The following is a 24,079-nucleotide window of genomic DNA, read 5'->3' as shown; positions in this document are numbered from 1 at the left end:
TGGATGGATCTTTTTTGTAACACCGTTAATGAATTAAGCGCACATTTGTAGTTGTGTCCCCATATTTCTGCACAATGACTCAGATATCGGAACACCAGTGAGCAGTAAAGAATATGAAGTGATTTTTGGTCTAGAACATGTTTTGCTTGTTTCTTGCTACTTTGTTGTATATTTTTTACATGAAATCCCTAATTCATTTTATCCTCTATTATTACACCCAAAAATTTGTTTTCTTTTACCTTTTCAATATTTACTCCGTCTATCTGTAATTGTTTTTGATTTTCTCTTCTACTGTTACCATTGTTTTCAATAGGAAAAGCAAGTGGAGTTACATGCTTTTCATGAACAGCAATTAGGGATGGGTACCTAATGGGATACTTTTTGGCACCGATCGAATCCCACAGGTCCTACCAGGCACTGATTTACATAAAAGCCAACAGTGCCATGTTACAACAACAAAAAATGACTCAAAAAACGCTGTAACGTGAGTAAAGGCTTCGTTTTTCCAAAAATGTGCTGCCTTGATGCTAACATACATTGCTGTTCAAATGCTACTGATTAGTAATTTTACATGGCGATTTCAAAACCTCCAAATGTGTTAATGAGAACGACAACTAAGATGCACTCTACAATAAAAGTAGCTAGTGCGTAATAAGTACAATACTTACAGTACCAACACTTTGTAGGGCGCAACAAAAACCTTGATTCATCACAGACTGTACTGTCGAGCCAACACACCATAAACTATACATTAACATCTTGGACATGCAACTCTAATTGCAACTTAATGTTATACTTGAAAATGAAAAGGTATAAAAACTGGACGACAGTGATCATAATCAGCTCATTTTTTTATGTTGCAATAAACATTTTTATTTTATTATGGCACAGTTAGTAGAGCGGCCGTGCCAGGAACATGAGGGATCCAGGTTCGATACTCCCAGTGCCACCCACACTGGTTTAGATGTACATAATAGGTTTCACTATGTAAAGCGCTTTGAGTCTCTCGAAAGCTGAGAATAGAAATGTGCACATATGCAAATATGAAGGCATGCACTGTATATGCCACAGCACTGATTAGCAAACATCTAATGGTATCAATTTATTAAATATTCAAATACAGTGTTACTGTTCAAACTGTGTGTAATGTTACAGTGGCCAACAATATTAAAGGCCTACTGAAATGATTTTTTAAAATTTAAACGGGAATAGCAGATCCATTCTATGTGTCATACTTGATCATTTCGCGATATTGCCATATTTTTGCTGAAAGGATTTAGTAGAGAAAATCGACGATAAAGTTCGCAACTTATGCTCGCTGATAAAAAAAAGCCTTGCCTGTAGCGGAAGTAGCGTGACGTCACAGGAGCTAGTATTCCTCACAATTCCCCGTTGTTTACAATGGAGCGAGAGAGATTCGGACCGAGAAAGTGATGATTACCCCATTAATTTGAGCGAGGATGAAAGATTCGTAGATGAGGAACGTTACAGTGAAGGACTTGAGAGGCAGTGATGGACGTATCTTTTTTCGCTCTGACCGTAACTTAGGTACAAGCTGGCTCATTGGATTCCACACTCTCCTTTTTCTATTGTGGATCACGGATTTGTATTTTAAACCACCTCGGATACTATATCCTCTTGAAAATGAGAGTCGAGAACGCGAAATGGACATTCAGTGCCTTTTATCTCCACGACAATACATCGGCGAAATGCTTTAGCTACGAGCTAACGTGATAGCATCGTGCTTTAACTGCATATAGAAACAAAAAAAATAAACCCCTGACTGGAAGGATAGATAGAAAATCAACAATACTATTAAACCGTGGACATGTAAATACACGGTTAATGCTTTCCAGGCTGGCGAAGGTTAACAATGCTGTGCTAACGACGCCATTGAAGCTAACTTAGCAACGGGACCTCACAGAGCTATGCTAAAAACATTAGCTCTCCACCTACGCCAGCCAGCCCTCATTTGCTCATCAACACCCGTGCTCACCTGCGTTCCAGCGATCGGCAGAAGGACGAAGAACTTCACCCGATGCGTTTGGCGGCCCGGAGATGTAGGAAGTCAATGTGAGGTCGGCGGCTAGCGCGGCTAGCGCGGCTAGCGCTCCAACAAAGTCCTCCTGGTTGTGTTGCTGTAGTCCGCTGCTAATACACCGATCCCACCTACAACTGTCTTCTTTGCAGCCTTCATTGTTCATTAAACAAATTGCAAAAGATGTCCAGAATACTGTGGAATTATGAAATGAAAACAGAGCTTTTTGTATAGGATTATACGGGTACCATAACTTCCGTTACTCTGACTTCGTCACACGCACACGTCATCATACCGCGACGTTTCAGCCGGATATTTCCCGGGAAATTTTAAATGTCACTTTATAAGTTAACCCGGCCGTATTGGCATGTGTTGCAATGTTAAGATTTCATCATTGATATATAAACTATCAGACTGCGTGGTCGGTAGTAGTGGCTTTCAGTAGGCCTTTAAACATACTTGTTTAATAAAACCTCTGCCTGGTTTTTAATGAATATGTAGGCCTACTATGCTACTGTATTTTAATGTTGGTCATTATGACGATACTTTTTTCTGCGGTGAAAAAGACTTAAGAACCAGTGCGCTACAGCATGTGGAACATGGACACTTGACTCCTACTGGCAGCAATGATTTATCAATAATGCGTCCCACTATGCTCTCGGAACATCGCAAAGTACTTGTGTACTACTTCAACCAGAGAAAGAAAACACTGCATGAATAGGTGTAGCTTCTTTTGTTGGCAAGCTTGCTTACGCGTGTGCTTTTACGCCCTCCTCCGCCTCCGCGCTACCTCCTGCTGGTTGCCAAAGCAGAGGCGTGCTGTTTACCTAGCGCCGTCATGATTGACATCCAACCTGTTGACTGAGTCGGCGTAGGACTCCCCCACCCGAATATGGAGGGCACAGTTCAATTCTGCCTAGCAACGAGTGATGATGACACAACAATGTCACGTGACCTGGGAAAAGGATTTGAGCAATTCTGCTGATTTGAAAAAAGAAATGTTTATCTGTCATTGGGGAATAATTAAATTCTGCCTAGCAACAAGCGATGACATAGACACATCACATGACCAATACAAAGACTACAAGCAATTACATTTTTTATGCAACAAACTATTTTACGCCCCCCCAAAACTGAAATACTATTTAAAAACTAGTATTCATTCATGAATAATGACCCTAATTGGAAAAGTCCCGCCTGCCTCTCACACCCCCTGACGCCTCACTTTAAGGGGCGTGAGAGGGAGGCCTTGCTTTGATCATTATCAAAGAATACAAGCAATGGCGTTTTATTGTGACAAAAACTTTTTCACGCCCCCCCCCCTCCAAAACTGAAATACTTTTGAAAAAGTTTTTTATGAATAATGACTCTATTTCAGAAAGTCCCACCTGCCTCACAGTAGAATTCTGCCTAGCAACAAATGATGACACAAATACATTACATGACCAGTACAAAGAATACAAGAAATTGTATTTTTTATGAAATACTATTTAAAAATTGGTATTTATCAATTAATAATGACACTTATCCGGAAAGTCGCGCCTGCCTCTCACACCCCCTGACTCCTCACAGTGATGGGCGTGAGAGGGAGGTCCTGCTGTGGTCATGATCAAATATGGAGGGCACAGTTTAATTCTGCCTAGCAACAAGTGATGACATTAACATGTCACATGACCTGGGAGAAATAGACACGCAATTCTGTTGATTTGAATTTTTTTTTAGTAATTTTTATGTCATTGGTGAAAATTAGGGATGTCCGATAATGGCTTTTTTGCCGATATTCGATATTCCCATATTGTCCAACTCTTAATTACCGATACCGATATCAACCGATACCGATATATACAGTCGTGGAATTAACACATTATTATGCCTACTTTGGACAACCAGGTATGGTGAAGATAAGGTCCTTTTAAAAAAATAAAATAAGATAAATAAATTAAAAACATTTTCTTGAATAAAAAAGAAAGTAAAACAATATAAAAACAGTTACATAGAAACTAGTAATTAATGAAAATGAGTAAAATTAACTGTTAAAGGTTAGTACTATTAGTGGACCAGCAGCACGCACAATCATGTGTGCTTACGGACTGTATCCCTTGCAGACTGTATTGATATATATTGATATATAATGTAGGAACCAGAAGATTAATAACAGAAAGAAACAACCCTTTTGTGTGAATGAGTGTAAATGGGGGAGGGAGTTTTTTTGGGTTGGTGCACTAATTGTAAGTGTATCTTGTGTCTTTTATGTTGGTTTAATAAAAAAATAAAATAAAATAAAAAACAAAAAAAAACAAAAACGATACCGATAATAAAAAACCCAATACCGATAATTTCCGATATTACATTTTAAAGCATTTATCGGCCGATAAAATCGGAAGGCCAATATTATCGGACATCTCTAGTGAAAATGAAATGTTGCCTAGCAACAAGCGATGACGCAAACACGCCACATCAATAGTACAAAGAATATAAGTAAATGCTTTAACGTATGATAGTTAACCCAATGTGTTGTGAGCGACGTTGGTGTTACTCGGTAGTTCTCAATTGTTTTTTGTCATGCCCGTCCTAAGCGACCCCCCCCCCCCCACACACACACACACACACACACACACACACACACACAAACTGAAGTCCTATTGAGGAACCTAATATGTATTTGTTTTTTTAGTTGGGAGGGGTGTGAGAGGCGCTCCACTATTTGCGAAGCGCTGTTGTAACTGATGTTGTCATTATCAGATAAAGAGGGCACAGTTTAGTTCTGCCTAGCAACAAGTTGCCGTACAAAGGTGTAACATGACCAGGAAAAAGGCAATGGTCTTCAACTTCAATTTGCATGGGTTTTTTCCTAAACATCAAAATTGTCTTGCTTAGTACAAACTTACACTTTCACTTGAAGAAAAGCAACGCCAGGCTTCAACATTGGAAACATATGAGACTGTTTCAAAATGTAATGTAAAACGAAGTTTGATGATGATTTTTCTATGCTTACTCTTATGTGGAAATGTGAAACCAAACCCTGGTCCTGAGTTGAAATGTGTCCAGACCCCTGCTGATTCCAAATTAATGAATGGTTTAAAATGTGCTCATCTTAATGCGCAGCTTATTACCCAAAATTGACATAGTCAGAATTTGGGTGAAAATGACAAATTGAAACATTGCTATCCAAATCTATTTCTAATGATGACATCAGCATTCTTGGACACAATGTTAATCGTACGGATAGGCCTAAGAAAGTGGGTGGCGTAGATTTTATGTAGCAATTGTTTTATCTGAATCCATTTCTAAGCAAATGGAGTTTTTAGCTTTGAACGTGGAACTCGTTAAGTCCCTCTCTATAACAGCTGTGGTGTGCTACAGGCCTCCATCTGCCACCAAGGAATCATTGTCATCTTTAGAGCATATTTTATCCAAATTAAATTACAATGAACTTTTATTGGCCGGAAACTTAAACTGGGACTGGCTAAATGCAGTTTCTGTAAAGAGTCCTGATAAGTCTACTTTAAAAGACTTAATCCTAACATGTGTCCCTCATAAATTCTCATCATTGGTTGTGTTTTGCAATGATTTAAGCGATCATCGTGTTGTTGCTACCGGCAGGAAACCTAAAATCCCCAAATGCGATCCGTGTACTATTTGTAAGAGAAATTGAAAAATATTTAATGAACAAGCTTTTCATCATGATTTGCCTTTGGTTAATTGGGGGCGAATGAGTCTGCTGCCAAATGTCGAGCTGGCCTGGGCATATTTTAAGAAAAGTTGTATTAAGATTGTAAACAAACATGCTCTTATCAGGAAATTCAGAGTTAAACCTTGTGTAATGTTCATATTGTTGTTACTCAGCCAGTGTTTGTGGGTCTGATGGACCCGTTGCATTTTGTGGCTTTTAATGCCTCACAATCAAACACTTTTATGTTAAAATACTGAACAGATGTTTACCTTATCCCAATAAACGTCTGTTCAGTATCTTAACATAAAATTGTTTGATTGTGAGGCATTAAAAGCCACAAAATGCAACGGGTCCATCAGACCCACAAACGCTGGCTGAGTAACAACAATATGAACGTTGCACGGAACATTTCTCTGCCAGTTTCTGCATCCCACAGGGATTCTTCTTTTGTGTTTCTGCACCTGCGGTTCCCACACAAGGTTGCAACATTGTTTGTCAACACTGTCTGCTCTCATTTTCTCGCACATTTGACCCTCTGATGTTCTGTGTACCTACACCCTGTCCTCCTCCTGTCTAGGCCTGCTGTGTGTGTGTGTGTGTGTGTGTGTGTGTGTGTGTGTGTGTGTGTGTGTGTGTGTGTGTGTGTGTGTGTGTGTGTGTGTGTGTGTGTGTGTGTGTGTGTGTGTGTGTGTGTGTGTGTGTGTGTGTGTGTGTGTGTGTGTGTGGTACACAGAACATTAATTTTTTAATTTTTCCAGTGGACCCGGATATCTTATATGTAATAGAAATGTGTATGGTGTGTGTGGTCATTAAATATGTATTCTGATATATGTTCTTCACAGAAAATGAGCCAAAGTCAATGAGTCTCAGTTTGAAAAATTAATTAATTGTATAGTTTTTCTTTTAATAAAAAATGAAAACGGGTCCCACAGACCCGAACACCACCCTTCTGTGTTAACCCTTGGACGATTGAACCCTTGGTTTTCTCCAGATTTGTCAGAGTCCATCCCATTCAAAGGGCCTAAGCCAGGAAAGACTATTCTACTTCTGATTGGTCTAATTTTAAATATTTAAGAAATAAATGTAGTTCTCTTATCAAGAAGGCTATATCTCCGTCACAACTGAAAACCTCAACAATCCACAGGAATTTGGGAAAGTTATAAAGTCTCTATCTGTAAATAGAAGACCTCAGGATCTTCCAAAACATGTTTTAAAAAACTATGTCCCTGTCTATGATAGGACCAAGGTCCTAAATAGCTTTAACAAGCATTTTGTAGCTTCTGGTTCCTTGTTTGACTCCACACGAGCAGCCCCTGTGACTCCCTGCACAGGACCTCCAATGTCTTCTGGAGAGCTTTTTTAATTTTGTTCCTTTCACTGTGCAGGAAGTGCATAAAGCTCTCAAAGCTCTAGATCACAAGAAACCCCCTGGACCAGACTTGATAGAGCCCTACTTCTTGAAAATAACAGCTGATTGTGTAGCACAACCTCTTATGGTTCTTTTTACTCTTTCAATCCAAAACAAAGAAATCCCACCCGTTTGGAAGTCAGCTTTTGTTACCCCTTTATTCAAAAGGAGGTGATCAATGTCAATTTGTGTGTTTTGTCAAAAGTGCTTGAATATTATGTCTGTGATCAACTAAGAGAGTTCCTGTACTCTAACAAACTTAACTTCATTCCGGCTTCAGGAAAAAGCACAGTATCATCACGGCTGCTACCAAAGTGATAAATGATATGCTTGTTGCTCTTGATAAAAACAACAATATTGTGCTTCCCTCTTTATTGATCTGTCAAATGTTTTTGACACTGTGGATCATGCTATTTTAAAGCGTAGGCTTCTTTGTTTGGGACTATCTAATCATGTTGTTTCCTGGTTCACAAATGATTTGAGTGGCAGGAGCCAGGGTATTAAATGTGACGGTCTGTCTTCTGATTTTTAAAATGTCCACAAGGGAGTGCCACGTGGTTCAATATTAGGACCCTTCCTGTTCATCATGTACAGTACAGGCCAACATTTTGGCCACACCTTCTCATTCAATGGGTTTTCTTTATTGTCATGACTACCGTAATTTCCGGACTATAAGCCGCTACTTTTTCCCCTCGTTCTGGTCCCTGCGGCTTATACAAGGGTGCGGCTTATTTACGGCCTGTTCTTCTCCGACACCGACGAAGAGGATTTCGGTAGTTTTAGTACGCAGGAGGAAGACGATGACACAATGATTAAAGACTGACTTTTCATATACCGGTAGGCTGGTTATTTTGATAACGTACAGGTGAGCACTTTGTATTACTTTGCACCGTTGTATTATTTGTACTCTGCACGAATGCTGTTCGCCATGTCAAAGATGTGAAAGTTTGATTGAATGATTGAAAGATTTATTGTTAATAAATGGGACGCTTTGCGTTCCCAAACAGTCATCTCTGTCCCGACAATCCCCTCCGTGGTAGCAGGAACCCCTATATACTACGGTAATTACACATCAAAACCCTGCGGCTTATAGTCGGGTGCGGCTTATATATGGAGCAATCTGTATGTTCCCCTAAATTTAGCTGGTGCGGCTTATAGTCAGGTGCGGCTTATAGTCCGGAAATTACGGTATTTACATTGTAGATTGTCACTGAAGGCATCAAAACTATGAATAAACACATGTGGAGTTATGTACTTAACAAAAAAAGGTAAATTAACAGAAAACATGTTTTGTATTCTCGTTTCTTTAAAATAGCCGCCCTTTGCTCTGATTACTGTTTTGCACACTCTTGGCATTCTCTGGATGAGCTTCAAGAGGTAGTCACCTGAAAGGGTTTTCACTTCACAGGTGTCATAGTTTTGATGCCTTCAGTGACAATCTACAATGTAAATAGTCATGAAAATAAAGAAAAAGCATTCAAATGAGAAGGTGTGTGCAAACTTTTGGCCTGTACTGTATATTGACGAATTACGACAAAATGTGTGTGACGCTAATGTATATATTTTTTTACGCCGATGACACAATAATTTACAGTTTTGGTGTGAACCCTGCTAAAGCTGTAGAATCTTTGCATATCTTTTGATGTGTCCAGCACACATGTCTGCAGCTAAAACTAGTCCTCAATGCTGAAAAGAAGAACCTAATGTTGTTTTCAAACACTAAGAATGTTCCTCAAACTATCCCCTTAGTGTCCACTCTTGAGGGAAATGTCATAGAGGTGGTAAGACTTAGACTTAGACAAACTTATTTGATCCACAAGGGAAACTGTTCCACACAGTAGCTCAGTTACAAAGGTAAGTAGACTAAAAATGTACCATAGTAGCAATATAAAATATAACACAGTGTTTCTCACACATTCATTTATTTGTGGCTGCCCGCCACGAAAGAATTACGTCCGCCACAAATTTAAATTTTTTTTTATTTTTTTTTATTTTTTATTTTTTGTCCTGTCCAGCTTCTCAGGCAAATCGTATAGTTGATGTAGATGCCCATATCGGCTGTTCAGATTTACTTTACAAAAGAGAAGTGTAGGATACTTCTCTTGTTGCCTTATTTGTATTTGACCACTACTGTTTTCTGTTTATTTGTTACTGACTGTGGCAGGACACCTCTGCCTCTGTTTCACTTTATGTTGCTGGTAAATAATATGGTTGTAGTAGTAGGCTAAAGTTAAATTATTTAGTATGCACTAATTAAAGGGGCATAGCTTTAAGAGACATTTTAGCTTTCATATTTTATAAGATATATTTTTTGTAAGAACCACAATTAATAAATATATTTCAGTGAATAATTTATTGTTCAAATCTGTATATAAATATGTACATAAAGTGTTGTAATTATATTGTAAAATGGGTGGATGGATGGATGGACGTTTAAAACAAAACTGTTATTATTAATTAGTAAGTATACATTTTTTGAGCCTTTCTAGAGAAAATCATATCATTGTAGTAAACTATGCAAATTACTTGATTATGTCATGGTGGCCACGCCCATAGCCACGCCCCCACCGCCACAGGTATCTTGGCAGTTTATGGGAAACACTGTAACATATAGGGAATATTTACATATTATTAAATACCTCTGTATTTTGCTGGTTGACTCTGACTTTCAAGCCCCATATAGACCATCTTGTGAAAAAAAAACTTAAACTCATATTGGGCTTTTACTTTCGAAATCATTTTTGTCACTGCAACATTCATATCTCTTTTAGACAATGGAGACCTGAACATGAATGCCTCCGCTCCATGCCTACATAGGGTTGACACTGTATGGTACAACTAACTGTAGGGCCTTGACCTATCATTGTGAGTTGTATTCTCGAGTGGGATGGCCTTCTTTGTCCTCCGGGAGGCTGGATCATTGGTATACTTTTATTTATAAGGCAATGCTGGGTCTACTGCCCTCCTCCAGGAGGAGTGTTGACTCTTATTTTTTGCGTTGAAAAGATCATTTGTTGCTCATTTTTCCATTTTCCCCAGAACTGGGGAAAAAGGGCTTTTGTTTACGCTGCTCCTCTTACATGGAACATGTTGCTAAAAAAGACTGGAAATTAACTGAACTTATTTCATTGAATGCTTTTAAGTCCCGATTGAGAGCACTTGAGATGACGTTTTTAAATTAACTGTTTTTCTTGATGTGTATGACATGTATTTTTATGTAACTAGGGTTGTACGGTATACCGGTACTGGTATAGTATCACGGTACTAATGAATCAAAAATGTACCATACTCTGTTTGAAAAGTACTGGTTCCCGGGGAATGACGTTGCAACGTCACGTTATGACATTGCTGGTCTTGCGAGCAGAGGAGCATGTTCGGCAGCGCACAATCCTGGAGTACTTACAAGCAGACACAGTGTGTAGACAGAAAAGGGAGAACGGACGCATTTTGGCCTAAAAACTAAAGATAAAATTGAAGTTATAACACTGAAACACCCTCAGGAAGAGGCGCTTTAAAACATGGCTAGCGAGCTAGCGGCGAACGTCCATTGCAGTCGGCAGTGTTTTAGCTACTTCTAAATCACTAATCCTCGTCTCCATGGCGACGAATAAAGTGAGTTTCTTACAAGTATCATCCCTGCAGGACGAGGAATAGCTAAACATGCTTCACTACACACCGTAAGAGGATACGATAGCTAGCCGCAAGCTAGCACCCTGAATGTAAACAAATGCCATGGGTGGATCTACACCTGACATCCACTGTAATGATACCAAGTACAATAGCGTATCTAGTCGATACTACTATGATTACATCGATATTTTTTCCTTTTTTAGAAATTCATATTATGTTTATAAACTCAGGAAACACGTCCCTGGACACATGAGGACTTTGAATATGACCAATGTATGATCCTGTAACTACTTGGTATCGGATCGATACCCAAATTTGTGGTATCATCCAAAACTAATGTAAAGTATCCAAACAACAGAAGAATAAGTGATTATTACATTTGAGCAGAAGTGTAGTTAGAACATGTCAAAAGAGAAAGTAAGCAGATATTAACGGTAAATGAACAAGTGGATTAATAATCGATTTTTACAGTTTGTCCCTCATAATTTTGACAAAATAATAGAATGATAAATGACACAATATGTTGCTGCATACGTCAGCAGAAAAAAATGAGGAGCCCATGTTTGCTTACTTACTACTAAAAGACAAGTTGTCTTGTATGTTCACTATTTTATTTAAGGACAAAATTGAAACACTGAATGTACCGTAATATTTTTTTGTTAAAATAAAGCCAATAATGCAATTTTTTTGTAGTCCGCCTTATTTAGAAAAATACCGAAAAGTATAGAAATACATTTAGGTACCGGTACCGGTACTAAAATATTGGTATCGGGACAGCACTATATGTAACTGTATCTTTTGCTGCCTCTTGGCCAGCAATCCCTTGAAAAATAGTTTTTTTTAATCTCAATTGGACTTTCCTGGTTGAATAAAGGTTAAATAAAAATGTTTTAAAAGGGCAACTTAAAGGGTGCCCGACTGAAGTGGTGGAAAAGTGATCTTTTTCTGTATTTTTTTTGTAGTCCATCAGCCTGATCGAGCGTGGCAACCCATCCCGCAGCCTGGAGCAGGTGTGCCGGTGGGCCAACACGCAGCAGCGCGGCGACCCCGACCACGCCGAGTACCACGATCACGCCATCTTCCTCACAAGGCAAGATTTTGGTCCCGCAGGTATGCAAGGTACTGTATTCTCTCTCGATCGAGGCCTGTGCAGACTGAGTGCTCTATTCTGCTTCCGTTCTCAAAGGGGTTCCAGTCTTTGCCCAGGTAAGACTTCACAATGGCAGCGGGAGGCCGCCAGCATAAAAAAAACCAAAAAACATTTAGCAGGCGGCCCTCCGGAACATTGCCTGTGGGACATTGACGCCCCCTCTTGGACATGAAAAATTGATTTTTGAAGGGGCCTTTTTGGCATGTAGAGAAAAATCAGACCTTTTTCATGCGCTATAATGATTTCAAAATAAAGTACTGTGATGCTAATGCTACATGTATGTCAACAGGATGAGTTCATACATGTTCAGAGAGAACAAAACTGACAGGGAATTCATTTTTGCATATTACAAGAAGCAAAAATGACATTAACAAAGTAAGCAAGACTGTTAGTTGGTCAGCTAGTATGTTAACCAAATTAAATTACCACTAGGTGTGGTGAAATTACTCTCTGCGTTCGACACATCCGCTTGTTCCACCCCCTGGGAGGTGAGGGGAGCAGTGAGTAGCAGCGGTGGCCGTGCTCGGGAATCATTTTGGTGACTTCAACCCCAATTCCAACCCTTGATGCCGAGTGCCAAGCAGGGAGGTAATGGGTCCCATTTTTATAGTCTTTGGTATGACTCGGCCGGGGTTTGAACTCACGGCCTACCGACCTCAGGGCAGACACTCTAACCACAAGGCCACTGAGCATGTTAGCTAGCTAGTTAGCCATGGAAAACAATCTGAATAAACATGTTGATTGTTTTCATTAAAAATAGTAGAAGCAAAATTATCTGGTTGAATAGCTAGTTAGTAGAATTAAACCAAAAATATGGTAAAATGGTACAATTGTATTTGCGACAGGCAGTTTGTTTTTTAGCTAGTATTTTAGCTTGAGAGATATGTATCAATATTTCAATAAATGTTTTATGGTATAAATATAAAATGTTTACTTAATAAACTTCACACTATTAGCCAAATAGATATCTACCGGTAGTTAGTTATTACAGTAAAACAACAATTTTAAAACAGTTCCTCACGAAACAATGTAGTGGATTGACACTTGAGCTAATTATGAAAAGCTTGAATTTAGTTAGCTTTCTAAGTTTTCTATTAGAACTTTTTTGCCGAACTACTTTATATAGTTAGCTAGCGAGCTTCCAAGATAGTCTGCGCATTTGTTGTGATAACAAAACTGCAGAAAGTGTGGATCCGATTTCCACAAAAGCTGCAGAAAAAAACAATGAGTTAGCAGTTAGCTAGTTGGCTTCAAAAATATGTAGATAAAAGTGGATTATTTTCACTATGTCAAAAATGGAACAGTTCAATTACAGTTAACTAGTTTGCAAAATCAGACATAAACTTCATCACCCAGTCAGTAGGTGAATTAGCTCGTTCATTAGCCGATTAGCTAGTCATGACATGCAAAAAAAAGTAGTTAGATAGCTTGCAAGTAAGGCATTTAGCAGTTAGCCGGTTGGCTACAAAAGATATATACCGTATTTTCGGAGTATAAGTCGCTCCGGAGTATAAGTCGCACCGGCCGAAAATGCACAATAAAGAAGGGAAAAAACATATATAAGTCGCAGTGGAGTATAAGTCGCATTTTTTGGGGAAATGTATTTGATAAAACCCAACACCAAGAATAGACATTTGAAAGGCATTTTAAAATAAATAAAGAATAGTGAACAACAGGCTGGATAAGTGTACGTTATATGAGGCATAAATAACCAACTGAGAAGGTGCCTGGTATGTTAACGTAACATATTATGGTAAGAGTCATTCAAATAACTATAACATATAGAACATGCTATACGTTTACCAAACAATCTGTCACTCCTAATCGCTAAATCCCATGAAATCTTATACGTCTAGTCTCTTACGTGAATGAGATAAATAATATTATTTGATATTTTACGCTAATGTGTTAATAACTTGACACATAAGTCGCTCCTGAGTATAAGTCGCACCCCCGGCCAAACTGTGAAAAAAACTGCGATTTATAGTCCGAAAAATACGGTAGATAAAAGTGGATTATTTTCACTTTGTCAAAAATGGTAACAGTTTAATTATAGTTAACTAGTTTGCAGAATCAGACATAAACTTCATCACCCAGTCAGTAGGTGAATTAGCTTGTTCGTTAGCCGATTAGCTAGTCATCACATGCAAAAAAAAAGTAGTTCGCTAGCTTGCAAGCGAGTTAGTAACATGTTCCCAGAGAACAAAACCCTCTCTGTGCACAAGTTCAACGCTCGGCCGTGACCTCTTTGTATATTTTCAAGCACACATGTCATATTTAGTCGACTATACCTGCCGGGCTGGTTGCACCTATGCATGTTGCCGTGGCGACGGCCGTGTTGTGGTCACAACAAGGCGCGTCCCTCCAGTGTCTCGGCAGCACTATTTTTGGGAAAGGGGTCCCGTCCTCCTTAAGTAGACATTGCACGGGCTTGTCAAAGTTTGACTACGTTGGCAGTATTACACAAAAACTACTAAAGCAGTTCCCACGGAACTTCCAAGAAACGTGGCGCCGGGCCAAGGAAAGCCCAATGAAATGTCGCTGCGGCTTAATTTATTCCCCCTATTACATCAATGAAAAAACTTCTGGCAAGGTAGCTAGCGTGGAGATCTGTATTTATTTTACAATTACCAGAAACATTCTTGGAATACACAAACACTAGAGTCATATTGTCAGGTTGTTTGTTTGTTAATAGCTAACGTTACACTATTTATTTTTAAAAATTTTTTTTTAGTTTTAGATATTAGTCTATTAACTCAGCTGAACATCTTATTTGTTTGCGTGTTTGTTACAGAAATAGAACCAGATAAAGGTATGAGTTGTTTTAAATTGAGCCGTTTTCCTTTATATCGCATTATTTGGGTACTTATTTAGCCAGGTAGCTAGTTTACTTCATGTTTTGCTTAGGTAACTAGATATTACTAGCCAGAGGTGTGGACTCGAGTCACATGACTTGGACTCGAGTCAGACTCGAGTCATGAATTTGATGACTTTAGACTCGACTTGACAAAATGTAAAGAGACTTGCAACTCGACTTAGACTTTAACATCAATGACTTGTGACTTCACTTGGACTTGAGCCTTTTGACTTGACATGACTTGCTACTTTCCCCAAAACCTAAAGCTTAAAAAGTTATTTGGGAGCGCTCCGTAGCTTTCATTTTGTACGTGTGTGTCTATCAGCGTGTGTGCTGTCAGTACAACAGCCAATCAAATTAGATCTACATTGTTTTCATCACACAGCATTCAGCCAATCAAATTGCAGGACAACCAATGAACAAGAGTTGTCAAACAATGCGGCAGTGAGAGAGATTTATACCAAAGTTGGTTTCGTTCGGGTATAAAAACTACGACTTGGTCAACAAAAAACGAATTGCCGTATGCAAATCACGCAGTTCGAATATTACAGACGGAGACGCAACAACTTCCAACTTCGTTCGACATTTGAAGTTGCACAAAGAAGGGTAAGTTTTGAATGTAAGATAACGTTTATTGGCTAAGTAACGTGACTTTTATTTGCTGTGTAGTTAAATCAGTGAGGCTGTAAACTCGCTGCTAACGTCATAACCATAGACATCTTATAAGTAGACGCAGCATCGAGCGCTACTGCCTACTGGCGCAGACGAGACGCGGGGCCGCCATCTTGGAGTGGTGATCCGCTCCACTCAGTGCAATTCATTTGGCAGGAGCAATGAACTGTCAGCGCATTTAATTCATTTTACCTCACTGAATACCACTCATTTTCACGCGCTTTTTTGTCATACGTGTAGCTATGATAACGGACACATGTTTTATTATTCATAGTTTGCTTAACAGTAATATAATATTCTTATATGCTATAAGTGACCAGACGTCCGAGATCAAAACTGGGAATATAAGCCCAGAGAAGGGGGAAAAAAACGGTCAGCTATTTTTAAGTTGAAGAAACAATATGATTACGTTATATATACATGCGTATATCCTACATAAACAATGTATGAATACATTAGATATCTATATATCTTATAGACTGTATCTCTGTTGCTGCAGCAGCAGAGAGTTTATTCTGTCTTGACACTTTGTATTGATATTTTGTATTACATTCTTCCCTTAAATGATAATGTTTACAGTGATTGTTATATATGTATTTTTTATGTATGTCGCTTTGGATAAAAGCGTCTGCCAAATACTTAAACTTATATAAACACCTGAAACTCTTTATATCAGCTAAAACCACCAATCTGTTTCACTGGATTCAGAATAAAACCAAATGCTGCCTTACCCAACAATGTTAGTATTTGAATATTGTTACTTGAAGACTTATTCCTTGTTACAATTATACTGTTAAGAAAGTATTGTCTTATATTTTGCCTAAAATGAGAATGCATCATAATCAGTGGCGGCTTGTGAATTTTGTTTTAGGTGGGGCTGAAAGTTTGTAAACCAAACCCCTGTAGGGTCGTCATCCTCCCCCAGAAGATTTATTTGTGATTTTCACATACAAATATTGAAGATCTTTGCTCCTTCTCAACTCTGTGGTAATGTTATTTTCATAAAATACAACCAATAGTACATTAATGTTAAATCTTACTTGTGAAAAGTAATCACCCGATTTCTATTTTCAACAGTCCGCTCATTTGAGCAGGAAAACGCTGAACACCAGCCCGGCATCTTTGTTTCCTACCCGTCAACTATCAGTTTAGGCTGCTCGCCGGCTCCTCATCACCACTTCAAGATGCAATTTGCTCGCGTCACAGCAACCAATATTGCGTCTACTTATAAGATGTCTATGGTTATAACGTCATTTCAAACACAGCAATATGTTGCGTCCACTGCAGTTTGCTACCTTATTCATACTTTTTGTCAAGTGATTTTTTTAAGCAGGGTTGCATGAGGTACCAAACATAACGTTACGTTAGTCAATGTATCACACACAGTAACATAACGTTAGACGGCGGTCAGCAGCACCGCATATTTTAGCCACCTACAAAAAGACAAACATAGTCAAATAAAGGTCAGTTAAAATGTATACTATATTAAGAATATGTGTACATATTGCATAGGGCCCTGACATCTAAAAAGTACAACTCTGTTCATTGTTATGTTCATGTATTTGTTATGTTTTTCATGTGTATGCACACATCAACACACATAGAGTATGAGATGAGATCAATGAGATAAGGTAAGAACAGAATAGAAACTGCTGTGGAACTAGTTACAATGCAATATGCCATGGAAATACAATGTTAACACTTTTGTACAAATAAGTACAGTTGCACTTGTTTTTGCAAATGTGTTTATTCTGTAAAGGAATGAGTTAAATGTTTAAAATTGTTTAAACTATTAAAATGACTGGTTAATAGTGCTATTATGAATTGCAATGTCAGTACTATTTTTTTTCCTGCTATTTCAAATGCACATGTTTTAATAAATAAATACAGCGGTTTAAAAGCATACACAATTTGTGTAAAAATATTAGTCTGTGGTTAAAAGGACTTGAAAGGACTCGAAACTCAAAATGCAGGACTTGTGACTTGACTTGAGACTTTCCAGTCTTGACTTTGGACTTGACTCGGACTTGCCTGTCTTGACTCGGGACTTGACTCGAGACTTGAGGGCAAAGACTTGAGACTTACTTGTGACTTGCAAAGCAATGACTTGGTCCCACCTCTGTTACTAGCGCAGAGATCTGTATTTATTTTACAATTACCAGAAACATTCTTGGAATACACAAACACTAGAGTCATATTGTCAGGTTTGTTTGTTTGTTAATAGCTAACGTCACACTGTTTATTTATTTTGTTTAGTTCTAGATATTAGTTTATTAAATCAGCTGAACAGTTTGTTATTTGTTTGCGTGTTTGTTACAGAAATAGAACCAGATAAAGGTATGAGTTGTTTTAAATTGAGCAGTTTTCCTTTTATATCGCATTATTTGGGTACTTATTTAGCCAGCTAGCTAGTTTACTTCATGTTTTGCTTAGGTAACTAAATATTACTAGCGCGGAGATCTGTATTTATTTTACAATTACCAGAAACATTCTTGGAATACACAAACACTAGAGTCATATTGTCAGGTTGTTTGTTTGTTAATAGCTAACGTCACACTATTTATTTATTTATTATTTTTTTTAGTTTTAGATATTAGTCTATTAACTCAGCTGAACAGCTTATTATTTGTTTGCGTGTTTGTTACAGAAATAGAACCAGATAAAGGTATGAGTTGTTTGAAATTGAGCAGTTTTCCTTTATATCGCATTATTTGGGTACTTATTTAGCCAGCTAGCTAGTTTACTTCGTGTTTTGCTTGGGTAACTAAATATTACTAGCGCAGAGATCTGTATTTATTTTACAATTACTAGAAACATTCTTGGAATACACAAACACTAGAGTCTTATTGTCAGGTTGTTTGTTTGTTAATAGCTAACGTCACACTATTTATTTATTTTGTTTAGTTCTAGATATTAGTTTATTAAATCAGCTGAACAGTTTGTTATTTGTTTGCGTGTTTGTTACAGAAATAGAACCAGGTAAAGGTATGAATTGTTTTAAATTGAGCAGTTTTCCTTTATATCGCATTATTTGGGTACTTATTTAGCCAGCTGGCTAGTTTACTTCGTGTTTTGCTTGGGTAACTAAATATTACTAGCGCGGAGATCTGTATTCATTTTACAATTACTAGAAACATTCTTGGAATACACAAACACTAGAGTCATATTGTCAGGATTGTTTGTTTGTTAATAGCTAACGTCACACTATTTATTTATTTATTTTTTTAGTTTTAGATATTAGTCTATTATCTCAGCTGAACAGTTTATTATTTATTTGCGTGTTTGTTACAGAAATAGAACCAGATAAAGGTATGAGTTGTTTTAAATTGAGCAGTTTTCCTTCATAGAGTTGCAGACATCGCATTATTTTGGTACTTATTTAGCCAGCTAGCTAATTTACTTAGTGTTTTGCTTAGGTAACTAAATATTCAGTTCATTTGTCAGCTAGTTAGTTGCTGAAAATGTGAAGATAATGGAATTATTTACCGATAAAGTAACAATGTAATCTCCGGTGTAAACATCCCACTAATTTGGCAGTTAGCTCGTTCGCGTGGTAGCTAGCTCGTCAGTTGATTTGTTAGCTTGTGAGTAACGACAAAAAGCTGCATGATGATAATAATTTTGTCGTTATCGCACTGTTCTGGGAGAATTCATTCAACTTAATAACTGATATTCACAAAAACGCACCAGCCCTCTCGCGACCCCGAAAGGGACAAGCGGTAGAAAATGGATGGATGGATGGACGGAGCTGTGTTGTGTGAGCTAAGGAAATTATTAAAATGAATAGTCATCCAGTCAGTTAGCTAGTTAAGTTTGTTGGCTAGTTAGTATGTGACAAAAAATCTGTCCAAAGGAAAAAAAATTGGAGGAAAAAAAAATTTTTCTTCGCGTTATTTTAGCTAAGTTTGTTAGCTATCTGGTAAGTTAGCATATACATTAACCTTACAATTACATGGACAGTCGATAATTCACTGTCTTAAATATTAAGTTCATTTGTCAGCTAGTTAGTGCGCTGAAAATGTGAAGATAATGGAATGAATTACTGATAAACTAATAATGTAATCTCCGGTGTAAACATCCCACTAATTTGGCAGTTAGCTCGTCAGTTGGTTTGTTAGCTCGTGATTTACGACAAAAAGCTGCATGATGACAATAATTTTGTTGTTATCGCACTGTTTTTGCAGAATTCATTCAACTTTATAAGTGATATTCACAAAAACGCTCCAGCCCTCTTGCGACCCGGAAAGGGACAAGCGGTAGGAAATGGATGGATGGATGGATGGATGGAGCTGTGTTGTGTGAGCCAAGGAAATTATTAGCAAGTTAAGTTTGTTGGCTAGTTAATATGTGACAAAAGATCTGTCTAAAGGAAGAAAAAAAAAATATTTGCGTTATTTTAGCTAAGTTTGTTAGCTATCTGGTAAGTTAGCATGTAAGTTAGCCTTACAATTTACATGGACAGTCGATAATTTACTGTTTTAAATATTAAGTTCATTTGTCAGCTAGTTAGTGCGCTGAAAATGTGAAGATAATGGAATGAATTACTGATAAACTAATAATGTAATCTCCGGTGTAAACATCCCACTAATTTGGCAGTTAGCTCGTCAGTTGGTTTGTTAGCTCGTGATTTACGACAAAAAGCTGCATGATGACAATAATTTTGTTGTTATCGCACTGTTTTTGCAGAATTCATTCAACTTTATAACTGATATTCACAAAAACGCTCCAGCCCTCTTGCGACCCGGAAAGGGACAAGCGGTAGGAAATGGATGGATGGATGGATGGATGGATGGAGCTGTGTTGTGTGAGCCAAGGAAATTATTAGCAAGTTAAGTTTGTTGGCTAGTTAGTATGTGACAAAAGATCTGTCTAAAGGAAGAAAAAATAAATATTTGCGTTATTTTAGCTAAGTTTGTTAGCTATCTGGTAAGTTAGCATGTAAGTTAGCCTTACAATTTACATGGACAGTCGATAATTTACTGTTTTAAATATTAAGTTCATTTGTCAGCTAGTTAGTGCGCTGAAAATGTGAAGATAATGGAATGAATTACTGATAAAGTAATAATGTAATCTCCGGTGTAAACATCCTACTAAATTGGCAGTTAGCTCGTTCGTGTGGTAGCTAGCTCCTCAGTTGGTTTGTTAGCTCGTGAGTTACGACAAAAAGCTGCATGATGACAATAATTTTGTTGTTATCGCACTGTTTTTGCAGAATTCATTCAACTTTATAACTGATATTCACAGAAACGCTCCAGGCCTCTCGCGACCCCGAAAAGGACAAGCGCTAGAAAATGGATGGATGGATGGATGGATGGACTGAGCTGTGTTGTGTGAGCTAAGGAAATTATTCAAATGAATAGTCATCCAGTCAGTTAGCTAGTTAAGTTTGTTGGCTAGTTAGTATGTGACAAAAAATATTCTAAAGGGAAAAAAAATTGGAGGAAAACATTTTAGCTAAGTTTGTTAGCTATCTGGTAAGTTAGCATGTAAGTTAGCCTTACAATTACATGGACAGTCGATAATTTACTGTCTTAAAAATAAGTTCATTTGTCAGCTAGTTAGTACGCTGAAAATGTGAAGATAATGGACTTAATTAATTTAAATGAATTAATTCAGAATTCATTCAACTTTATAACTGATATTCACAGAAACGCTCCAGCCCTCTCGTGACCCCGAAAGGGACAAGCGGTAGAAAATGGATGGATGGATGGATGGAGCTGTGTTGTGTGAGCCAAGGAAATTATTAGCTAGTTAAGTTTGTTGGCCAGTTAGTAAGTGACAAAAAATCAGTCTAAAGGAAAAAAAATTGGAGGAAAACATTTTTTTCTTTGCATTATTTTAGCTAAGTTTGTTAGCTCTCTGGTAAGTTAGCATGTAAGTTAGCCTTACAGTTACATAGAAAATCAATAATTTACTGTCTCACCTTCGTATTAATTTAACCAGTGTAATTTTAAACCATTTTACTTAGTTTTAAAATGTGCTTAACAGAGAATATTTTCCCTCACTGTTTCATTAATAGAGCAGAATGATCGTTTGCTAGCTCGTTAGCTCATTCAAAGTTTATCGTAAAAAAGGGACTTTAGGTTGTAGGAATTACTGAAAGTAAATATGGTGAAACATTTCTAGTGTTGTTGACTACTACAGTGGTCCCCAACCACCGGGCCACTGCCCGGTATCGGTCCGCGGACCGATTGGTACCGGGCCGCACAAGAAATTTCAAAAAAAAAAAAAAAAAAAAAGTTTTTTTTTTTTTTTTTTTTTTTAATGAAATCAACATAAAAACACAATATATACATTATATATCAATATAGATCAATACAGTCTGCAGGGATACAGTCCGTAAGCACACATGATTGTATTTAATTATGTAAAAAAAAAATAAAAAAATAAAAATTTTTTTTTTTTTTTTTTTTTTTTTTTAAATACCCCCAACCCCCCAAGCGTCTCTGGTAAGTTAGCATGTAAGTTAGCCTTACAGTTACATAGAAAATCAATAATTTACTGTCTCACCTTCGTATTAATTTAACTACAAAAAGGTTGGGGACCACTGAACTACTACATTCTGCAAAATGTTTTTAATGCTTTCAAACAAAACAGTATGTTCACTTTAAGTTATACTGCTGCTGTTGCTGCTGCTGCATTATTATCAGTTTGCTTCCATATTGTGCTGAAGTGCGTCCATCCTTGGAAATGCCCTGGCTGTATATATAATACTGTAAGTACTGCCTGGACAAAAGAGCTGCTCTGCATTCATGTCAAGCGCAAGCAAAGCTACGTCAATTCATTTTAATTGCTTACAGTAAACAACTCAATCTTTTTCGCTTCTTTTTGGCTTGTCATATCTGCTGTCTTCCACCTTTTTGCTGCTTTTTAGCTGCATGCCAAAAAAGTCTTCTTCTCAAGGCCATGAAGAAGCTGCAAACTAAAAAGCTGAGTATCGCTGCACACCTCTTGATCGAGTTTTATGTCACGAATGTCAATGTTCTTTGCTTTGTCGTGTGGGGGTGGTGTTTATTTTTTTAATTTGACTTGTCATAATAATGTTGCACAGGCAAAAAGGTGTCAGGGCTGACAAGCTTGCTGTGTTGCTAGCATGAACACTGCTTTCAGTCTCGTATTTTAACCAGCACACGCCAAATTTGATGAAAAAAATTATTACTTTGATCAGAGAATATATTAGAAATATTATAATAATACAGAGTATTTAAAAAAAAATGTGTATAAAATATTTTGTAATAATAAAAAAAATAAAAAACTCAAAACCACCACAAAATGCACATTAAGAAAGCAGGTAAGATGCATTATGTATAGAGATGTCCGATAATATCGGCCGGCCGATATTATCTGCCGATAAATGCTTTAAAATGTAATATCGGAAATTATCGGTATCGTTTTTTTAATTATCGGTATCGTTTTTTTTTTTAAATTATTAAATCAACATAAAAAACACAAGATACACTTACAATTAGTGCACCAACCCAAAAAACCTCCCTCCCCCATTTACACTCATTCACACAAAAGGGTTGTTTCTTTCTGTTATTAATATTCTGGTTCCTACATTATATATCAATATATATCAATACAGTCTGCAAGGGATACAGTCCGTAAGCACACATGATTGTGCGTGCTGCTGGTCCACTAATAGTACTAACCTTTAACAGTTAATTTTACTCATTTTCATTAATTACTAGTTTCTATGTAACTGATTTTATATTGTTTTACTTTCTTTTTTATTCAAGAAAATGTTTTTAATTTATTTATCTTATTTTATTTTATTAATTTGAAAAAAAAAGGACCTTATCTTCACCATACCTGGTTGTCCAAATTAGGCATAATAATGTGTTAATTCCACAACTGTATATATCAGTATCGGTATCGGTTGATATCGGTATCGGTAATTAAAGAGTTGCACAATATCGGAATATCGGATATCGGCAAAAAGCCATTATCGGACATCCCTAATTATGTAGTTCAGTTGTGTTACATAATAATGTTAAAAAATTAACATAAGTAATAAGAAAATGTGTTAAAAAACAAAACAAAAAAATAATATAATTTAAAACCGATATTGTATAATTAATCAATCAATCAATCAATGTTTACATATATAGCCCTATATCACGAGTGTCTCAAAGGGCTGCACAAGCCACTACGACATCCTTGGCTCAGATCCCACATCAGGGCAAGAAAAAACTCAACCCCATGGGATGGCAATGAGAAACCTTGGAGGGGACCGCATATGTGGGAAAAAGTTAGCAAACTAATGATACTAATACTGTCTGAGGCTGAGCCAATCAGTGGCCACAATACTGAACATCACGGTCTGATTGTATTAGTATTTTTAGTTTATCTGGCCATTTTTATGCTTGAAAATATTTAAATTAGGGCAAGATTACGTACAATATGCATTTTAATTGACAACAAAAAGCTATCATATGGATGTTGTGTTCAGATAGTTTAGCATGTAATGATTGAGCTATATTGTATTGGTTTTAGTATCTTTATTGTACAACATGTGTCAAAATAGCCCCCGCGTCTTTCAGTTTCTTTTTAGCGACCCACGCTTGAAAAAGATTGGACACACCTAACCTGAAATGTAATAAACTTTTCGATTTTGCACTTAAAAATGCAACAAGATTGATAACAAAAAT

The 24,079-nt window shown here is 37.2% G+C and overlaps 1 protein-coding gene across 1 annotated transcript in view; it reads left to right on the top strand.

The window, feature by feature from the left end:
- LOC133655571 (A disintegrin and metalloproteinase with thrombospondin motifs 14-like) overlaps nucleotides 1-24,079 on the top strand; it is a 125,665-nt gene that overhangs the window by 75,551 nt on the left and 26,035 nt on the right. The window contains exon 8 of the mRNA XM_062055849.1: nucleotides 11,712-11,859. Within this exon, the coding sequence (XP_061911833.1) occupies nucleotides 11,712-11,859 (148 nt within the window). The remainder of the gene's footprint in view (nucleotides 1-11,711; nucleotides 11,860-24,079) is intronic.

This window comes from Entelurus aequoreus, linkage group LG08 (assembly GCF_033978785.1).
Source record: "Entelurus aequoreus isolate RoL-2023_Sb linkage group LG08, RoL_Eaeq_v1.1, whole genome shotgun sequence".
NCBI lineage: Eukaryota > Metazoa > Chordata > Actinopteri > Syngnathiformes > Syngnathidae > Entelurus > Entelurus aequoreus.
The sequence above is the reverse complement of the archived record's forward strand: the minus strand, read 5'-3'. Positions and strand labels throughout refer to the sequence as shown.